This window comes from Alligator sinensis, unplaced genomic scaffold (assembly GCF_000455745.1).
Source record: "Alligator sinensis unplaced genomic scaffold, ASM45574v1 scaffold451_1, whole genome shotgun sequence".
Taxonomy (NCBI): Eukaryota; Metazoa; Chordata; order Crocodylia; family Alligatoridae; genus Alligator; species Alligator sinensis.
In genome coordinates this window covers 618,996-639,396 of record NW_005842097.1, presented here as the reverse complement: position 1 = coordinate 639,396, position 20,401 = coordinate 618,996, and the positions used below count along the sequence as shown (strand labels likewise).

General features: G+C 48.7%; 1 protein-coding gene across 1 annotated transcript in view; it reads right to left on the bottom strand.

Annotated features, from left to right (window-relative positions):
• Nucleotides 1–2,363: 2,363 nt before the first annotated feature.
• Nucleotides 2,364–20,401, bottom strand: part of PLXND1 (plexin D1) — a 92,299-nt gene continuing 74,261 nt past the window's right edge. Inside the window, exons 27-36 of the mRNA XM_025204790.1 lie at nt 20,152–20,308; nt 18,712–18,815; nt 17,280–17,343; nt 14,382–14,416; nt 12,394–12,498; nt 11,478–11,641; nt 9,663–9,810; nt 6,902–7,042; nt 5,760–5,834; nt 2,364–5,033 (exon numbers count right to left, since the gene is read on the bottom strand). Of these exons, the coding sequence (XP_025060575.1) occupies nt 4,917–5,033; nt 5,760–5,834; nt 6,902–7,042; nt 9,663–9,810; nt 11,478–11,641; nt 12,394–12,498; nt 14,382–14,416; nt 17,280–17,343; nt 18,712–18,815; nt 20,152–20,308 (1,110 nt within the window). The 3' untranslated portion in view covers nt 2,364–4,916. The remainder of the gene's footprint in view (nt 5,034–5,759; nt 5,835–6,901; nt 7,043–9,662; nt 9,811–11,477; nt 11,642–12,393; nt 12,499–14,381; nt 14,417–17,279; nt 17,344–18,711; nt 18,816–20,151; nt 20,309–20,401) is intronic.

Below are 20,401 nucleotides of genomic sequence, written 5' to 3'. Positions count from 1 at the left end.
TCCTGCCTGAGGAAGATGGATCGGTGCTTGGCTCCATCCAGACCAGTTGTTTTGTTTGGTTGGTTTTTTTTTAATGATATTCCTCGACTGCTTTGATCCTGGCTATGCATGGGTTGCTCTGTTTTTAATCTCTGAATGAAGCAAACTGGTTTTAACTGTGTGCCTATTACTTGTTTTCCAATAAAGGTAGTCAACTGTTCCTGGGAGTAATGGTTTTCATGCCTGGCTTGCAGGTACCCTGGAAACTGCAGAAGACCTAGCATTAGCACCCCATGTCCCATATTCCTTTTTGCTGGGGTACTAGGTTAAACTGAGCTTGAGCCCAGTTGTGGAGTCTGAGTCTTGCTAGTTAGACCAGTGACAAATGCCAACTGGGTGAAATGGAGTGAGCCAGCCAAGTCCAGGGGGCAGAGTGCCAGCACTGGCAACCCCTTTTGTAGGGGAGTCTCTCTAGCATGTGGGAGTGCAGCTATCTTCTGACACCTACTCTGGGGAAGGAGGTAGTCCTTGTTCTCTTAAGACCCTAATGAACCCATTGGCCCCTGGACTACATGCTGCTTGTGGCAAAGCCTAAAGGTTATGAAAAGGTAAATCTTCCATCCCCAAACTAGTCATGCTGTAATGAGGTTCAACTTGACTGCAGCCTGGCATAGCCAAAGGGCTGCAAGCAAACGCTTGCCTAGGACACCTAGAAGCTAGCTTCCTGCTAGGACTGGCAAGGCCTGGGCAAGAGGAGGAACTTGCCACTGGTAAAATCATGGGAGGCCGGGATTCTGCCACTACACAAGCTGACCTCATTGTTGTCCTTGTGTTAATACCTTGATCAGCTTGGATTACAGGAGGGCTGTAAAAGCTGCTTTCAATCTATACCTGTACGAAGCACCTGTTAAGGGCTCATAGTGAGAAACCTTTAAATGTCCTGTAATAGACCCTAATAAAATAAAGGGTTATTTGGCTGGGCATAGCCAGTCTTCATGCAAGTGATACCTGCCAAGTCATACCCTACCTGTACTTGTTCTCCAGACCTCTTTTAGCTACTAGTGCCCATCAATCATCTGGTGAGGGTGCCACAAGGGAAAGCTCTAATACTGGAGGCTGGTATTGCTGAACTTGGAGCAATTGTTGGAAGAAATCAAATGTCTAGCTTGCTTTTGTCGGTTGCATGTTATGCAAAAGTTTCCAGGGGAAAGACAGGTAGTGATAAGGGTCAGACTTCACTGGGAGGGAGAAGTACTTGCCTTCTCTCAGCCTCAGTGCCTAAAGAGGCTTTGGATAATCTTCAGTTGGCCTTGTCAATGCCCTACAAGGCTCCCACCTCTAGGCAGAGTTAACTATTATTTTTTTTTTCTCAGCCTCAGTGCCTAAAGAGGCTTTGGATAATCTTCAGTTGGCCTTGTCAATGCCCTACAAGGCTCCACCTCTAGGCAGAGTTAACTATTATTATTATTATTTTTTTTTTTTTTTCCTCATTCTGTAGGGGCTCAAGTGAGGGGAGTGAATTCATTTTTCTCTCAGTTCAAATTCAATGTCATGTTGCTGCATCCTTAATTGGACTGAGGTTTGCATTCTCCTTGGGGGGAGCTCCACTGTAATAACTGCAACCAGAGATGGTCCTGGTAAACCTCCCGAGATGCGTAAGCCTGTTTTTCGCAGTCATTAAGCGCCAGCAACAATGTCGCACGTGAAGGTAAAACAATGCAGGAAGGGGATGGGAAGTGAGAGCGTGTGCACACGCCTGAGCACGGTCTTCCCTTCTCCCATCGGCAGGCCCTGTGCTAAGCAGCAATGGACTGCTTTCCAGGCCTTCCAAGGTGACCAGCCTGGAAAGTAATCAAATAGTTAGTGTTTTCCTTTTCTTGATCTTCTCCCAAGCATGTGTTTGCATGTGGGAAGAGAGAAGCCCTTGTTAACAGGAAAGGCTTCAATGGCTGTAAGCAGTAATGATCCTTAAGAAGGGCACGTCTGGATGCATGCATTTTAGCAGACCCAACAGGTCATTGCTGTTGAAAACCACGCAGAGCAGATGCTTTCTGGGCAAAAGCACATATGCAAGAGGTGCAGCCACAAGTGCCAGCGCAGAAGGGAAGTATTAGTGTTATACCCAGGGGAAGGCAGGGCCTTTGAACTTCCTCCATGAGTCTGGTTTAAAGCTTACAGACTTTCTTCCCTAACAATGTCCTGTAGCACCTGCTCCTAGCCTTTAAATGGCAAAGCCTGACCTCTGCCCCAGTGAATGGAAAAGCTGAGCCCATTGCTCCTGCTCACATCATAGTATATGTACCTATCTACCTACTTCCATCATCCCATCCGCCAGGGCTGTGGCCTTCTCGAGGCTCATGGGCAGAAACCTTCCCCACACCAAGTCTGAGCACCTTGTTTTATTACAAAGAGAAGTTTCCAAAGAATCTGCCATTTCCACCAAACAGCAGGGAAGGGACCCACAATGCCACCATGCCATAAAAAAAGCAGATCACAAAGGATTTGGGGTTGAGGCAACATGACACAACCCTCAGATTTCTAGGCTTGGAAGTAATGACCCTAAATGGTTTTAGTGAATATTTTAGCTCCTGGGGTCTGTGGGGTGTGCGCGCATGGTTGGTGGGCTTGTTTGTTTTGTGTGGTTTGTTTGGTTTTTTTGTTGGGGTTTGGTTTTTTTTGCTTTGGAAAAAGAATGAAATAAAGCATAGGCCACACTGCGCGTGCTCACCAATCCTGGCAGCCAGAGCCAAGCCATGCCCAGCACTTGATACCAAGTGCTAAGGAGCCCAGCTGCTTTCCAGTGTTGTGACATGGGGCCCTCCCCTCATGAAGCCATCTCCTTCCTCAAAACGCAAACCCTTCTCTCTCTCTCTCTCTCTCTCTCTCTCCACTGATACATGTCACCTGCAGCTTCCCCATCACTTCTGCGTGTGTTTCTGGCAGCTATTCACAGTTTGTAAAGGAAAAAAAAGTTGTTTTTTTTTGTTTTTTTTAAATCTCTCTCTCAGTAGCATGTAGCCCAGCTACATTCTTAAAGGTTCTGTTCTGAAGCCACTTGTTCAGAAAATACACTGGAACATCCACAGTGTCAGTGCTTCTCTGCTCTTGTGGGCAAGCCATTTGTTAAATGCACTGGAGTACGCGTGCAACTTGTTAAATCTCTAGCTACAGGAAAACAAAGCCCAACTGTTCATGGCAATGAGTCCTCCAGGAGGATGTCTGTTGGAGCCAAGGAGCTCAATGGCTGGCTTGTTCCTATCCAAGTGATCAGCTGGCTGTTAACGAGGATTGCAGACTCCCCTTTGAAACCTGCCTTTGGCGAGGTAGTAGTTTTGCTTTTAATTTGGCAGTCAAAGTTTGGTGCCATCAGCAAAGGCTAGAGCCAGGGAGAAAGGTTCAAGGTTAGTTTGGTTTTTCTGGGAGGTGAGTGTGGGCTTTGGATATGTATATCTGTGTAAAAGGGGAGCCCAGGATGAATGCTGGGATGCGTGTGGTCCTTCCCCCACCTGGCAAGAAGGGGCCAAGAGGCCTGGAGCTCCTGGTGATTCCCTTTGCAGCTAGATGGGCTGAAGGGATAATAGGACCCTGCGTGAGGATGAAACTCTGCCCTTATGTAAATCCAGAGTAACTAGAGAAAAGCTGCATTGAGGTGAAGGTGTTAATCCAGCATCATACCTGTGTAACTCCAGCAATGCTGTGGTTTAAGGCAGAACAGAATATCCCGTTTCCTCTTTGCTTAGGAGGCCAAAAATGTGTTGATCAGGCCTGTATCAACCTTGTAGCACCCACCCTAGATTAGGTGGAACTCTAAATACCCACTTGATGTTCAGAGGTCAGCTCAATTCTGTTCTGTGACAATAGTGTGAATGTGAAATAAGTCCAGTTAAAGTCAATGGCATTACTCTGGATCTGCCCTGAGAACAGAATTTGGTTGGAGTGGGGGGGAGGGAGTGGTGTGTGAGCCTGCACACATAGGGAAGATGTAATAAAGGGAAGGATAATTTTCCCTTTGACCCAGTCGTCTGTATTTTCCTACTGTGGGTAAATGACTCCTGTCACCACAGGGGTGAAAGGCAGCTATTTAGGGAAGATTTGTCAATTCCGCTGTAAACTCCAGGTCAGTGTGTGCAGAAACATCTGGGAAATGTGGGGAAGTGGGAACAGCTGCACTGGTTTGTCCTTTTGTGATGCTGCCTAATGTACAATGCAATCCCTCCAGCTAGATAACAGCCACTTCTGTTAGGGGTAAAGTGCTTTCACATGTCTTGACTACTTAGGAAGCAATCACATTGCCCAGTCCATGGGTTCCCCATATCGCACAAGTCTCAGATGAAGGAGTGGTTCTGTTTAAACGTACAGTACAAAAATAAAAGGCACAAAATACACCTAATGCAGCAGAGAGTGTACAGTAAATAGATTCCCTGGTATTTAAAGTACACAGATGTCAGAGGGACATTGTGAATGGGAGCCCTGATGGCCCTTGATATCTCTGTTCATTGCTTCCTGCAGCTGCCCCACTGCTCATGTCCATCATTACCACTTCCATAACTCTGTTGCTAGTCCACAAGGCATTTCTCTCTAGAAACAGGAACACAGGAAACCAATGGCTGCTTGGAAGCAGGTAGTCAGTTCACTGCGAGCATCACCTCTCCATTTCTGGCTTGAAAGAGCAAATAAATTATGGGTCCCAGGCAGTGCAGATAATGAAAGGGATTCTGAGCTCTTTGAAAAGCTGTAGGCAGTGTCTCCTTCCTCGCCAGCCCATCTCACAGGTGTGTGCGCCTGCCACTGGCTGGGGTTCAGAATGACCACAAATGACACAACCAAATATGTATCTATCTAAATATAGAGATGTCACTGAAAGGCATGTTCCTTAGCAAAGACAGTGCACTGGAGAAAAGGTCACTTCCAGGAGCAGGTCTGGTCCCGCACGCCAGCTAAGCCTCGCTGCAGCACTCGTAAATGTTGTCCTCCATAAGTGCAATCACTTGCTCGAACTTGTGCTGTAGCTGTGTGCGCTTCGTCGTGGGGTTGGAGTCCAGGGCATTCACAATCTGCAAGGGCAGGAGTACCAAGAAATTCATTCTCTGTCTCTTGGGTCCCTAGTCCTTGCTGCTCCCCCTCCAGCTCCGTACGAATCCCACTGACCCCTGCCAACTTCAGTGTGGGGCACGAGCAGAAGCGCAGGTCCCTCACAAGCAAACTGAGGTGCTCTGTCTCTGGCAGGTTTCATCCCTACTGGATGCAAATGTGAACCCTGCAGGGCCAGCCCTCTGTCAAACAAACAGGCCTTGTTATGACCACTTAGGCCTGGCCTTTATGTCCACATCCAGTGTTTGCAGCACGAAGGCACCTATGTGTCTGGCTCCTGGTCTGTGGATGCAGTCAGGCAGACACCCCCACACCTGCACTTACAGCCACCACGATTTGCAAGCTAATTTGCAGGCCTGGAAAAATGAGGCTGAGTGTCAGTGGTAGTGTCCTCAACCTGCTGATGATCTGACAAAAGACATGAAATACTGGGTTTCCCATGGAAACTGTAAATAGCTGTATGTTGGGGAGACAACTGAGGGGGCCAGAGCAGGGGGAGAAATACAGTTTAGGAAAATATGGCCAGCCTGAACCCTGAGCTCAGGGTGCTCTGTAACTGAGGTGGTGTCTTCCTGGGGACACTTCTCCAGGGGCTGAGGAGACACAGAACCAATCACCCACAAAAGGTATTTTCCCCAGACACAGCAGGTATGGAGCACTGCTTTCCCTTAACAACCAAAGCCGCTCACCTGAGGACGGTATCTCTTGGCGTACTTGTAGATTTCTGCCATGGCGACGTTTGTGTTAAACTCATTCCGGTATTTCTTCATGAAAAGAGACAAATAGGAAGAGTATTAGCATGTCACAAGTGGTGAAATGCAGCCCAGTCAGCTGGGCTAATCAATGGGGCAGGTCTGCCTTTGCTCTAAGTTCACCTTGTTTCAACATGGCTTTCTCCCTTCTTTGCTGTTCAAGGTATGTTAATACTTGTCTGGGGACTTGGTGCCAACGTGCATTCCAGGCACAAATAGGTGCCATCAATGGGAATTGCATTTGTTTATGCCAGCGGTGAATTTGGCCTGCAGTATCTCTGTGTAGCATCACTAATTCCTTGATCTCAAGGTGCTCCACAGTGGCGAGCAAGCACCAGAGCTGATCAGAAATGCCCAGACCACGTATTTTCTGTTGGAATTGGCCAATTGTGGAAGTTGAAATGTTTTATACAGATGGTCTGATGTTGACACAGCTCCCACAGAACCCAACCATAGTTTGCCAGCTGCAGAGGCTGCTGCCTGCTCACTAAGTGTGGCTCTCTGCTAACCCATCTGGTGTGCTGTGGCGGAGTCTAGGCTTCTGGGGTCCATGGCAGCCCACCAGAGGGATGGCTTTGAAGTTAGGATTGGCAGATGCTGGGCACACCAAAAACCAAGGAGAGCCAATACTTCCAAGCTCCCAGCTTCCAGGCTCTTTGGCACTGAGCTCCATGCTGCTGCCACTGGACCACAACCAGTGCCCAAGCTAGGTAATGTTAGCTTGGGTACATCCACATCCCACGGCAGTCTGAGCATTAACTACAGTGCACACGTAGTCTAAGCTGGGTTAGCTGATGTGGCTGTAGGTTATAGACCCAATGTAAGAGATGGTTCCTTTAAAGATTTTACCTTCACCATTTAGCACAGGTGAGGTTCAGTACTGTAGCACCTGCTGTAGTCCCTAACTTCCAGCACTGCAGAGCTGATCACTGCACGCCTTGTCCACAGGCTCCCAATTCAGCAATCGGGACAGGAGTACTCGGCAGCATGGAGAACCTCCTGTAGTGAAGTCTGTTTGGCACCACTGGGTGTGGGACTGGGCATCCCCTAGCTCTGCCACAGCTTGACATGTTTCTTACCCGAGACTCCTCGGCCAGGTGTGCATTCATTTCCTGCTCGCTGAGGGGCGGCATGTCATGGATCTGCTTGTAATACCGCTGCACTATCTTCCTGTACTCCGGAATCTCCTTGGCATACAGTAGTTTATTGGTAGGTGAGTCCTAGAGGGAGAGAAAGATTTGATTTTGTGCTGGCTCCAAGACTGAAAGTTTTCTGCACGGCTCTTGCCTTGAAACAAAATCTTCATCTACATCCACATTCAGGAAACAGATCAATTTGGGGAGGTGGGGGGCTGATTTTAAACAATGGTATGGAGAGTTCTTAATTGCGTGACTAATCTGCATGTACAACTGCTGACACTGGGCCTGTCAATCAGGGTACTCTTTACATTTATACACACGCAAGGTCCAGCTTGTTCAAAAAATCAGCATCCCCTTGGTGAGAGAGGCTCCACTTTTGAGGGTAAAATACTGACTCAGGTTTTAATAGAATTGATTTAATTTATTTTTAATTTGTTAATAATTATACGACTGTCTTATCGTGTGTGGGTGTGCAAATTAGTAGAGGGAAAGTAGCAACTGCATGTGAAGCATGTCTATTTTGGCAATACCATCTTAGCCTTGCTAGTGAGCCATCAGAATCGGTGCAGTCCTTTCATAGCCCCCTTCATACAGATGCCTGAGTAAACTGGTGCCTGTCCCAACCTCTGACACTTAAGTGTAAGCACACTCTGGGAGAGGTACCAGCTGATCACCTAGCCCAGGGAAAAGACAGGTCCCTGAATTGCACCTTGCAGTGACTTGGCGGCCTATGGGGCACTGCTGTAATATGCTACAAGGCACCCCTTACGTTCACAGCATTTAACACCCACTATCAAATTTCGATCTCATATGAGTGCACTGCAGAAATTCAGTCTATTCATATTCCTTGTGAATATCATTTCCTTTGCAAAGAAACCAACCCCAACCTGTTTGTGCTGTTCCTCAGTTTCTGCATATAGAAAGCGTCCTTTCAGTGGGAAACTGGAACAAGGAGTATGTATCCCAGTTCATTATATGCACCATACAGAAGACCTGAGTCTGATCTCACACTAGTTCAGTCCAAGGCTAATAGCTCATTGGGCTAGTGTGGGTAAAGCACACCAGTTTTTAGCCAATGGTACACAAGGGAGTGATGTGACCATCATCACATCTAGCTGCCTTTGCTTTCTCAGCCTGAATGACCAAATACCCCATTACAAGTGGTTCAGATAGGTGCAGTCCTTGGCTTGGGACTAGACTAAGGCTTGGACTTGTGCCTCCAGCGCTGTAGTGAGACACCTTAGCTGCCCTGCCACCACACCCCGCACTCTAGTTAATGATGGGAGCAGCTCCACAGGCAGCTGTGAAACTGCATCGGGGTCCAGCTGGTGTCAGTGAGTTGGGCCCGTGATGGCTTAGGTGACATGTTGTATAGTCAGGACACCTCATTTTTATTCTTATTGAGTAAATGAGAGCTTTATTCTTCCCACATTACTCAACAATCCCCAAACTCCAGTTATTGTTCTGAAGAGATTTCCATCTGCTGCCTGACCCTGCCCGACCTCTCTCTGAATCGACAGCTTGACAAGGACAAATGGTAGGTGTTTTGTAAGCGGCTGAAAAACGTTCACAAACCCAAACAAACAAAAATCAAGGGCTCATTAGATCTTCCTCCAGTATTAATCTCTCCTGGTAAAGATTTCCTGGTGCTTTCAATTTAGGTGGAATGTGCTGCTCTGGCACCCAGCACGGAGGGGCTGCCTCTGCATCACAAGCTGAACACGTGCCAGCATTGAACAGCAGTGAATTAGACCTGTGCTCATAAAACTTATTTATGTCGGGAAGTTTCATATGTCAACACTGAACCATAGAGAGAGCAACCTCTCTTTCACCCGCCCCCCACCCCAACTTTTGGCTTGCTCAGATACAGACCTTGGATCTGATCTCAGGCTGGGGTAAAATAAGAGTTATACTGAGGAAAAAGCTGGTGTAAGTGAGACAAGAACCAAGCCCTAACTCTCTAGACTGTTGCACGCTTGAAGTCCATTACTTCCAGGCTTTCACTTAAACTGTTCACATGGTAAAGGGTGGGGGGTTTCAGGCCAGTAGAAGTCAAGCCACTTAACAGGTCCAAAATCCCAATGGTGATTGAAGTAAAGGAATAAAAATTGTGCAAAAGGAAGCCTCAGCAACATACAATCTTGGGGGGGAACTGACATCTCAGCCTGGAGCCTGGCCTCTCTAAACCAGTGTGCATCAGGAGCAGCTTCTCTAAAAGCAGGGGTGCTACATTAGGGTAAAACCAGCACCATCAAGCAGAACCAGGTACACAGGGTCTGCAGATGAAGTTAAACTGTGTCTGTACTAGAAGAGTTTGCCAGCAGACCTCTAGCAACGTATGGTGTGGTCTACATTGGGCCCTTTCCTAGCATGGCTATGTTGACTGGCTAGCAAAAATTTTTCAGTGTAAACCAGGCCCTATTGAGACCAATGCACACCAGGCCCAACTTTCTAAGTGTAGACCAGCTCTAAAGAGGCCTGATTGCACACCAGCTGCCAGCACTCTTTAATGATTTTAATTCTCATCTCACTTCCGACAAATCCAGAGTCACTTGGCTGAAGTCACTGAAGTGAAACTGGGGTGAATGAAACATCCAGTGATGATGACAGTTTTACTTGCTGCACCACTGCAGCTCTCCTGATGCTGAAAGGGGGTGGTCTATCTCAGCAGGAGCTGGGGAGGGGCTCTGCCAATCTGTACCTTGCCCAGCTGCAAGTCAGAAAGAGAACAGGCATCAATGAAGGCCTGGGCAATGACGGAGAGGCAGGCGTCGATATGGTCAGTCTTGTCGATGTCAAAGACAAACTGGGGGTTCTTCAGAATGTTGACCCAGAATCGCAGAGGTAGGCTGCAAAGGGAAGACATCAGAAACACGGGTCAAATGGGCTTCTCCAGGTCACTCCCTCACAACAACAGAATTAGAAACAGCAATGATGGGGAAGCAACAGGGAAAGAAACTGAATAAAAAGTGTGTGTGTGGGGGGGTGGGGAATGACAACAAGACTTCTTATTTAATTGCAGTTTTAACTATGTGCTTTCCTCACCCTGCTGAGCTAGAAATGGGAGGCAGGTATTTTACAGCTAAAGGGAGGTTTCATTTTTAAGCTGAAGAATGAGGATCAGGCATGGTGCGGGCGTAAGCATCCTCCTGACCCAGGTACGACTGGTGCATAACATCATAAATGAATTTGCTTGTCTGTGCAGGGTCCAGGAGGGACTCCCACACATTTCCTTGACTTGTGGTGATAATCCCTGTCCTGAATATATGCTGGTTCTTATGGTTGGGCATGGGACTGGAAGAGTTTGCGATCTTCAGGGGTTGGTCAAGTCTCTCTCTCTCTGTCCCTCTCTATTCTGTCTCCCAGGGTCAGGCCCAGATGGTAACTGCCATGTTGTCCCTTTTAATCACTTTCTCCCTTGTCTTCCTACCATGGGTTTCTGGAAGTCTTATGTGGAATTTACGATAATTCTGACAAACGCCCTGAAAACACAACTTCCCATTAAATGGTTACAAAAGAAGCAGCAGCAATGGCAGCTTCCTTCCCATTGGTCCTTCCCTCACCCAGACGGACCAGTTCCAGCCCTGGAGAGCCTGGGCCTTTCTGCTGAGCTTGCTACTGCCAGTGCCTATAAGAGCAGAGATGGGTGCCCAGAGCAAGTTGTTGGGAGGCCACAAACTTGCCTCACATAGAGGCCAAGCATCTGATGGGAACAGCCATCCACTAACTGGACCCAGATTAGATGTGGTGGCTGGGAGTGAAAGGTTCTGCAGCTTATTAGCAAACATGTCTGTCCTGGCCCCTCAAAAAAATCTAATACTCAAATCTGCATGCACTTATATTAACTCAGAGGTAATTTGCAGGCATTTCCATACTGCTGACTTTCCCAGGCAAAAGACATTTTTTAATTGCCACAAGTTGGGGGTGCTTATTCCCCCTGCAGCTACATCAGGGATAGCTGTTCTTTCCTTTGATGGTGGGCTGAGCCTCTCCTCCAAGTTCATGCACTCTATTCTCCTGAACCTCCTGATTTTTGTGTTTCTCCCCAGTTAAAATATCTGAGCTCCTTCCAGTTTATCCCCTGCTGTCTCTCTCTCTCCCCACCAGGCTCTGTGCTCCTTTTTATGATCTCCAACCCTCCCCTCGGCACTCTGGGCCTCAGCTACTTATCTGCTGGCTGTACCTGTGTTGCCAAATCTTGTGACTTTATAGTGAGTGTTATGATACCGAGAGTTCTTCACACTGCCAACTCTGGGAGTCACATCAGTACAGCTTTCGTGACACGCAGCTTTCTAGTCTTCTTGGTTGCAGAGATAAGACTGAAAATGTCACCCTAAAGGTTCAGAAGCTAGAGGCAACACCTGTCTTACCCTTAGGTTTCCTCCTCATTTTGCTGTCTCTGCCCTAATGAGCACCCTGAGAGGCCCATGTTTGCTACCCAGGTCTCTGTTCTTTCCTGTTTTCCAGCTCCCAGGACAAGCAGATTCAAAGCATGGGGCAGTCTCCTCTTCCAAACCTGTTAGTCTTCCAAATGTGCAAAGTATCAGGGTCTGTGATTCCCCTTTTCTCTGCTTGCTCTTCCAGGAAGTCGAAGAAATACTTGATGGCCACAGGTGGCTTGTCTTCTCGGATGCTGAGAATGGCTTTGAATAAGTCATCCAGAAATTTCTGCAGGGTGCCCTGTGGGATAAACACACACAGAGTACTGAGCAGGGAAGGGGAAAGCAGTGACAACTGAAACCAAGTTACAACTCCCTGAGGACTGGTTTTATTCTTCACAAGTAGGAGACCCTTAGCTGCCAGCTTAGTAAGTTCAGGGAGGAAGGAGTTGCAGAAGTGGAGAGGGAAAGGTTTGTTTGTGCACGGTGATATAATTAACTTTAGTTTGGATCTAATGTCTTTTGGCATTGAGGTTCCCTTTCTCTGCTGCTGGGATCTCACACATCTGTGATGGTTCGGCACAGTAAACAGAAGAGAATACTGGAAACTGCTGGCCATTCTTATGATCTGTGCTCCAGTTAAACATGCTGGGATTGAGGATGGGTGCCAAGCCCTGGATGTGAACAGCCTCAGAGCACAGGGAAGTCCAAATCTGAATCCAGATCAAACAAGTTCTCCTCTTCCTCCTGAATCGAACACTCCCAAGCTTGGGGGCCAGATCTGAATGCTGGGTTTTGACTCTCCAAGGTGTCAGAGCCCCTTCCCGGAGTGCACAGTCAGGTGAGACAAATTCTGTTGGTTGAAAGTGGTCAGAAAGTCAGAGAACCAGAAGGTTCCCATCTCCTCCACAGTATGGGACACTTGAGGACCCATCTCTACTCAGGCCAGAAACTTGATCTTGCTTAAAATAACACCTCACTTATCAGGACAGATTACAAACAGCACTTCTGCTTCCCATTACTTGGAACTCACACAACCCCAGTTTCTCTTACCTTTGTAGAAAGCAACCGGGTCAGATAGATCTCTGGTAGGACTTTTTTTCTATGGCTCTGCCTATGAGACTTCTTATGTTCAGTAGATTCATCACTCGGAAGAACCTAGTTCAATGCAAAAAAATATACTTGTGATTCCTGCCTTTGGAGCATCTTGCACTGAGAGCTCTTACCAAATAAACTTGTTTAAAGAAATGCTGGGCCTAAAATATTCATCACTATCATAGCTTTTAGCTGAGTGTATGGATTGTTAGCAGGGAAAGAACTAAAGTGCAAAAAATATTTTCTGATTCCCATATGCCTCCTTGTTCCTTAGCCTCTGGCTTCTTTATTTTTCATTCCATCCAGGAAGAGCACACACCAACTGTCAACTATTTAAATTAGTCTAATAAAATATATCAGATTCACCCAAAGAACCTTGTCTGTCCTTGTTCCTTACAACTTTTAACAACACAAAGTGCCTTTACAGTGCTATGCAAATGTTAACTAAGCAATTCTCACCCCCTCTGAGGGGCAGGGAAATAGTATTACTGGTACTGTGATGTACGCATGGAGAATTTCAGTGGCAGAGCTGGAGTTCAGAGTCAGGCATTTCTGGCTTCTAGCTTCATGCTCAGTCCACTGGACCGTGCTGTTTTTCTGAACGCTCTGTTTCTCCAAGGCAGCTAGCATAGGCCACTGGCAATCACTGCTCTTTGCTGTCATCTCAGCAGCCTTGTAAGATGCATACTGTCAATTCCTTTCTCCATGTAGGGGCTCAACCATGCCTTTGGACCCTCTGAGGGGCAGTGGCAAGTGAACATGGAAGGAAGGGAGCCATCAGCCATTATCACACAGTGCTCCAGCCCCATAGTGCTGGCATCACCAAGAAAGAAGATTTTCTCCTCTTCTGTCATATAAGCTGAAATAACAAGAGGCCAAGAGCTGAAATGGAGGGCACCAGTGACATATTCATAACACTGAATATCATTCCTCCCTCCTGTTGGTTTTACACCATCGACTTCAATGCAATTACTTCTAATTGACATCAGTCTAAGGCTTTGAATCAAGGCTATGTGAACCTGCCTACCCCCACTTTGGGCCAGATTGTCAGTGGGTAGAAATTGCTGTGGCTCCATTGCAGGGAAGGAGGCTACGCTTATTGAGGCCAGCTGAAAACTAGGCCCTTTGTCTCTTGCTAAAATAAGTCACAATCAAGCGAGAGAATGGTCAGGCTGGACCTCTTTGTGCCAGGGACTGAGTACTTTGCAGAGATCAAGTTTATATTTTTGCAGTGAATTCAATTTTCTGAAGCATAACCACTGCCTCCCCATATCTGTGCATTGGCAGCCATTGTAAAGGTGAAATATGTAGAAATATGTATGAGATGATGATCAAGATTAAGAAAAAACCTCAGCTCTCCCTCTCTCTGCCAAAAGTAACGTGTGTTCAATTATTATCTCAATACCCAAACAATGCAGTAACCACAAAGGTCTCAGCCACCTCCCCCCTGGGCAGGCCTGATCCCAAGCCAGCATGCTGGCAGGTTGACAAATGCATCTGCTCGAGCGTCCTGTACATATGGAAAACATTCCTACCCTTGCCTGTGACAATAAACTATACACAGCATTTCTGCTCTTTGATTGTATGTTCATCCACTGCTGCAAGGAAGGTTCGTTCCATAACTGTGCACTAAAAGTTCCACTTAGCCACAGCCTCCTCCCCTCCCACCACACTCCCCTCATTAAGCAATTATTTTTACAGCCGCAAGAAAGGGCTTGGTGAAACGTTGTTCTTGGGATTTGTGACTGCCTTCTCCCTTCTTTATTTGTACCTCGTCAGTCAGGCAGTTTCCTGGTGAGAGGGTCTTGAATCCAAGCAGACACTCCCCACAGAGGACATGCAGGAGGGAGGGAGGGATGGCAGAAGTGACCTCTAAGAAAAACACCTTGGGCCACACACAGTGGGAGAGCCATTACCCCTAACCATGCTGGGAATGGGATACTTACCAAGTGGAAGTATTTCTCAGTATCCAAATCCTTCACTGCAAAGAAGAGAAAGAGACTCAATGTTTTAGTTTGCTAGAGCGTTAGCCACTGAAAAGCCCAGGGGCTTGTGAGGAGAAAAGCAGATGCTGTGCTTAGTGCTTTGGGACCACGGGAGGGTGGCTAATCCTGACAATATTGCGAGGGAATTGTGTCCATTTTACAGACGGGGAGCTGAGGCGAGTGACATGCCCAAAGACCATGTAAGTCACGATTAGATCCCAGGAGTTTCTGGCATCCAGGCCAGAGCTCAGCTCACTCAAATAGACCTCATTATGCTTGTCCTTGGCTGTACTTCAGCATTAATCATTGCCGGACTGCACCTCATTACAAACTGACTCAGATTTCAGAGACGGCCTCTTATCACCTCATCTTGGAAAGGGAACTGATTTCTCTGTGTTGCCTAGTTCAGGCTGCCAAAGGCTGTTGTAACTGTTTGTTTGCAGGCAAGGGCTGCTGCTTTCAGAAGCTTCATAGTTGGTAGGGTCGGAAGAGACCTGAGCAGATCATCAAGTCCAACCCCCTGCCATGGCAGGAAAGAGCACAGGGGTCAAACGACCCTGGCAAGGTGTCTATCTAGCCTCCTTTTAAAGACCCCCAAGGTAGGAGACAGCACCACTTCCCTTGGAAGTTGGTTCCAGACCCTAGCTGCCTTGACTGTGAAGTAGCGCCTCCTTATGTCTAGCCTGAGCTAATGGTCAGTAGCTACAAGGAGAGACCCAATAAGACACACATCCTGCCAGGGTTCATTTGCTCTGTAGGTTCTACCTCCTTTAGCCTCCGAGTATGTCCTTCAAGGAGGGGCCTGCAGCGACCTCTCTCCCTGTGCCAGACCCCCTGCTTCAGCCACTCTCAGCCCCAGCTCACAGGAGAAGGCTAGGGCTTGGACTCTTCCGTGTCCTTCCCACTCTAGCCCATACAGTCTGCCTCCCTGCCCCAAGCTTTGCAGTGACCTTCTTGCAGCTTAAAAGTGCTCTGCAGAGGCAAATGACACTGGGCCTGTGTCCTTCTTCATCTCTGAGTGTGAAGAAGACCTAAACAATGATGGAGGGGTGCTTTAATTGTTTCTTCATATCAACTTCTTGTCTACCCTGGCTTTAGTGACAAAGAGTTGGAGGTTCACAGGTGTTTGGACCTGGCTAAATGAGAAAGGAAGGGATCTGTAATCAGGTGGCTTCAGACTCCTTTTCAGTGTTGTTTTCACTGTCATGTGTTTAGTGACAACCTCGCTAGCAAACACCTGGGAGAAAAGCATTCTCTGTGAAAGATTCAAATAGTTTCACACTGAAGTTTGGGGGAATCACAACCCTGTTCCCTCAAGCAGTCTACAGTACAGAGGAGAGGAAACTCGATGATTCAGATATTTCTAAAGTAAAAGCTCCTAAGACTAACCCTCCTTGCTCCTCCACCCACACTGTTCAACAATAAACACCTTGCAGGCGTCCTCTACACCTCTGGGAGAAGCAAAAGCGGGTCACAAGAACCAATGGGTTTTATTTTTGCAAGCAATTTGCAAAATCCTTCAAAAGCTGGAACCAGAAGTTTGGAAGCATCCTGCTTGTCAGGATGTCAAAGGGATTCACACATGGCTCAACCACTGAAATGTCCATCTGCCCATTGGAAACCACTCATCTGGCTAACAGCTCCTCTGCCCCAAGCCTCATGTGAAATACCAGCAGAGACCTGGAACCAGGACAGTTTCTTGACTCAAGGGCAGCCATGCAAGTATGAGGTAAGACATGTGGGCCTAGTCAGCAGCACTGACAGCAATGACCTTATGCCACCCAGCCTGGTAACCAAATGACTGGATTCAGGGCAGCTTCCAGACCTGGGGCTCCTCCACACAGCCCTGCCAAAATCCTGCCATGGCACTTCTCCCAGAGACTTGGATTCCCCTGGTTTTTTCAGTCTCTTGGCTGCTGTTCAGAGAAAGCCATGGGTTGCCACCAACAGAGCTCTGAGTGTCCCTGCTCTGTCCTTCTGTCTCTCTGGCTGTCACTCCTCCCCAAGGCTGCTGCGCAGTCTGTATGTGTATGGCAAGATTTTATCACAGGAGGTCCTATAGCTTCAGTGTCCTGTGGCCAGTTCATGTCACCCAGGGCGCTCTGCCTCTCGGGAACAAGGAATCCAATGGGAAGGAGGGGGTGTACGAGAGCTGATTGTCTGTTGTTTCCACAGGGCTGAGTGCCTCTTTGCTGATGGTCTAATCAGGCTAATCATAGGCCCCAGTGGGCGAACAGTGCCAGCTGGAAGAACATGGAGGCCCTCGTGGGGCTGGGCGGGTTCCCGAGGATGGAGGCAGTGATCTGTTCCTTTGTCACAGGCTGGCTCAGAAGTGGGTGCTGTGCCAGGCACAGCTGAGAGCACAAATTGAATCCTGAGGCCAAATGCAGGGGGGCCCTTCCCCAGTCTTAATTGTACTGAGTTTTGCCTCCGGCCTTGGCTGCCAACGAGGGTCACAAGGCATGAGTCTGCCACATGGTGCAGCCCTGAGCAAGAGAAACAGGCAGCTGAAACTGAAGGCAGCCAGGCATTGCTAGAATGTGTGCCCCGTCTCCCAGGCTGATGGTGCCTGGCTTGTGTGTTAGCCGCCCGTCCAGGCAGACAGGAGGGCAGGTCAGGCTGATTGTCACTGCTGCCTGAACGGCTGCGAACAAACGTTCAGAGGATGCCACCACGGGGGCGATGATACTCGCAGGACCACAGCCAGCACAGAAAGGGTTAACCCCACACCGTGCAGCCAGAGGTGAGAGAGGTCCAGACAGGCACAGCTCCCGAACCCCAACAGGAATCCCACTTCCCACCTCTAAAAACAAACGTCTTGACATCACAGCCAGGGAAAGTGCGAGGAAAGCTGCTTACCTCTGCTTAGCGTGGAGTCCTTCTTATCTGATAAACTCATTGCCAGGGAGGCACCTTCAGGGATCTGCAAAGGAAAGGATCGGCCCAGATGAGGCAGAGGCCATTAAACAAGGGTCAGGCTCATAGGTGAGAGAGGGCTCTGTGGGGCGGATGTGTGTGTATATGGGAGGGGCAGCATCCTCCTAATGATGCAGTCACGTCTGGGCTGCTGCAGTCGAAGTGACAATACTAGCTCATGGGAGCAAGAACCCTGACCTTAGGAGCTAATGACAGAGGGTGAGAAGCACCATTCATTTCCTCTGACCTACCAAGAGGATGGAGGGCAGACTGGAATCAAGTTGTGCCATCGAGATCTGAATGCTGTCATCAAGATTAGAACTGTATTTTGTGCCAGGGCCTCTGATAAGGGACCACTGTCCATTTTACATCAAGAACAGTCCAGGCATTAAGACCTGGGCTCCCCATTCAGTTCCCTGCTCTACCACAAGCTGCCTCCGTGACCATGGGCACATCACTTAAGTTTGCTGAGCTACTCCCAAGGATAGCAGCTTTTTCCTGCCTCAGACTGGTATTGCGAGGATAAAGGCATTACAGATGGTCTGGTCATAGGCTCAGGCACAGGAGCCAGACAGGTCCCTGAGATAGATACATGCCCAGGAGGCAGCAAAAAACGCAACTGAAAAGAAGATGGCATCACACCTCTTAGAAGCCATTTGTTTACTTCGTGCCTTACTCCAAAGGGAAAATGAAGCTAATGTGAGACTGTGAAGTGTTTAGAGCAGGGACCCCAGCACAACAGAAGCCTCGTCTGGGACTGGGATGCCCCCACACTCTTGTCACACAAACAACAGCACGAATACAACCGGTTGGTTTAATTCCTGGTTTTCCACCCACTGGTACGTTGTGATGGGAAGCACGTTCCCAGCACAACGGGGGAATGTGGAACTGAACAAGCAAATAAACCCTTCTGGTTTTGTTTAATTCTGAATGTTGGAAACGGTCAGGAAAGCACTCCTATCCTGAGTGGAGAAACTTCGCTTGTCTGACAGGGAAACTTTTCAGCGCGCCCACAGCCTCACCCAGCCCAGCCCTCAGGACCCTCACGGGCAACTCTGCCAGCAATTTCTGCAGGAATGGGGATCAGAAGCGGTGTGATGTTTATCAGTGTGGATGGTGGCCATTGGGAATAGAAGCCTTTTCTGTTGTCAGTCATAACTTGTTTTGCATGAAGAGCATTTAATTAGCTCCAATGTGTTGCAATATTAACGAGTTTCTCGCCAGGGCAGATGTCTGTTCCCCGGAAGCTCTCATGGAACTATGGCAACTTTCCTGCTTGTTTCTGCTAATCCTCCTTGGAAGGGGAGTCGCAGCTCCTCCCGGAGGACAGAGGCGCTCCAAGGAAGGGAAGTTCCCTGAGCGCTTGCTGGTTTACCTTGTAATGTGCCAGCGTGTTGAGTTTCTTCCTGCCATCCTCCACCACGGACGTGTCATCCAGGTCCCGCAGGATGTAGCTGTCAGTGCTCGAGGCAAACCATTCTAAATGCAGAGACAGGACAGCATGAGAAGCCAGCTGGAGGGGAGCACAGGCAGCTGGGACTGGGGGATGCAAACTGCTTCTAATATGGAGATGCCACACTCACTGCAGAGCACTCGGGCTTCAGGCTCAAACTTCAGGTCTCAGGAGGGCTTTGCTCTGCCATGCAGCTGCAAGGCAGATGCTGCTCAAAAGCCTGAGGCAGGAAACCTTTCAGGAGTAACCAGGGAAGTGCCATGGGCAACTTCCCAGCTGGGGCCCAAAATGGTGTGTGGGGCTGAGCCCACATCAGGTGGTATAGTGTTCAGGAGGGGCAGAGGGCTTCACATGAGGAGACATGGCAAGTGCACACCCCTGAGGCCTCATCCTGCATGAGTCCCAGCACTGCAGTCTGACCCCCGTGTCCACACTCAAGGTGGGGTACCACAGAGTGGGCAGGGAGTGGGGATGACTGCATGTGGGCTTCATTGTACTAGGCTTCAAATGCTAGTGCACATCCGCCATTTGGGGAGAAGCAGAGCCTAGCAGAGGAGCTGGAGATGCACCAGCACCACCTCGGCTCAGCTGCCCACCTGTTGACCACACAAGCGCTGAGCACCCAGCATCTGGCCAGGATGGAGCGCACCCCTTGTGGCTACCTGTGACACTGGCTTCCAATGGCCTTGTCATTCCCCCTCCTCCAGGCACTTGCTCAGTGGCCACAGTCACCTTTCCAAGTCATTTGGAATAGGGCCCAAGGTAAGGCCAGCTGCTGGGCAACTCACAGAGCACAACTGTTTCTCAGCTTTCCCTTTCTGCCCTGGGTATGGTTAAGGTGCAGATAACTCTTGACTCTTGGGAACAAGCGAAGGTCCACTGGGGCGGTAAATGAAACATCTGAACCTCTAAGGTGATATCCGTTACCCATCTGTATGTGGGTACCAGTGGCTGCAACTGAGAGGAAGGGATCTACAAAGGGGTAATATTCTGAGGGGACAGATAAGTTGAGTACTGTACAGGATTTCATAAGGTGCAGGTTAAAGGGGCCTTGGCTTTCCTAAGCTTTTGTCCCAATTACTTGATGTGTAAGTAGCAGTGATTCCTCGCACCTTAGCTGACAGCACCTCATGTGTCAGGAGGTAGGAGGTGGCCACACAGCTTGTTCCTGGGAATCACATTGCCTCAGGAGCAGGTGCAGTCTCCTCCAGGTCTGCCCCAATGGTGCTACACCCAGCTGTCTCATATGGATGCCAAGGGCTGACAGCTGCTCCTTGGTGTCACTGGGCACTGTAGTGTATACAGCAACTCCTCCAGCCTGAAAACAGGGTCTGGTGTATTCAAGTGGAAAGAGATCCTTACCCAGGTCGACGTCTTCTACCCTCGGCCACTGGGAGTACGGGACATTCTTGCAGAAGGCTTCAAGGATCTTCTCCTTGACTTGACTCAGGGTGTCTGTGTCCATGGCCCGGACACTCAGGGAGTCCATCCCACAGCCTTGGAAAGACACGTTGAGGTTCTGTGGGGAGAGACGGGGTTAGGCTGGAGGCCCTGGGACAGGTCTGCTGGTTAGCAAGGAAGCAGAGGTCAGAGAACTCACACTGGCACGTTC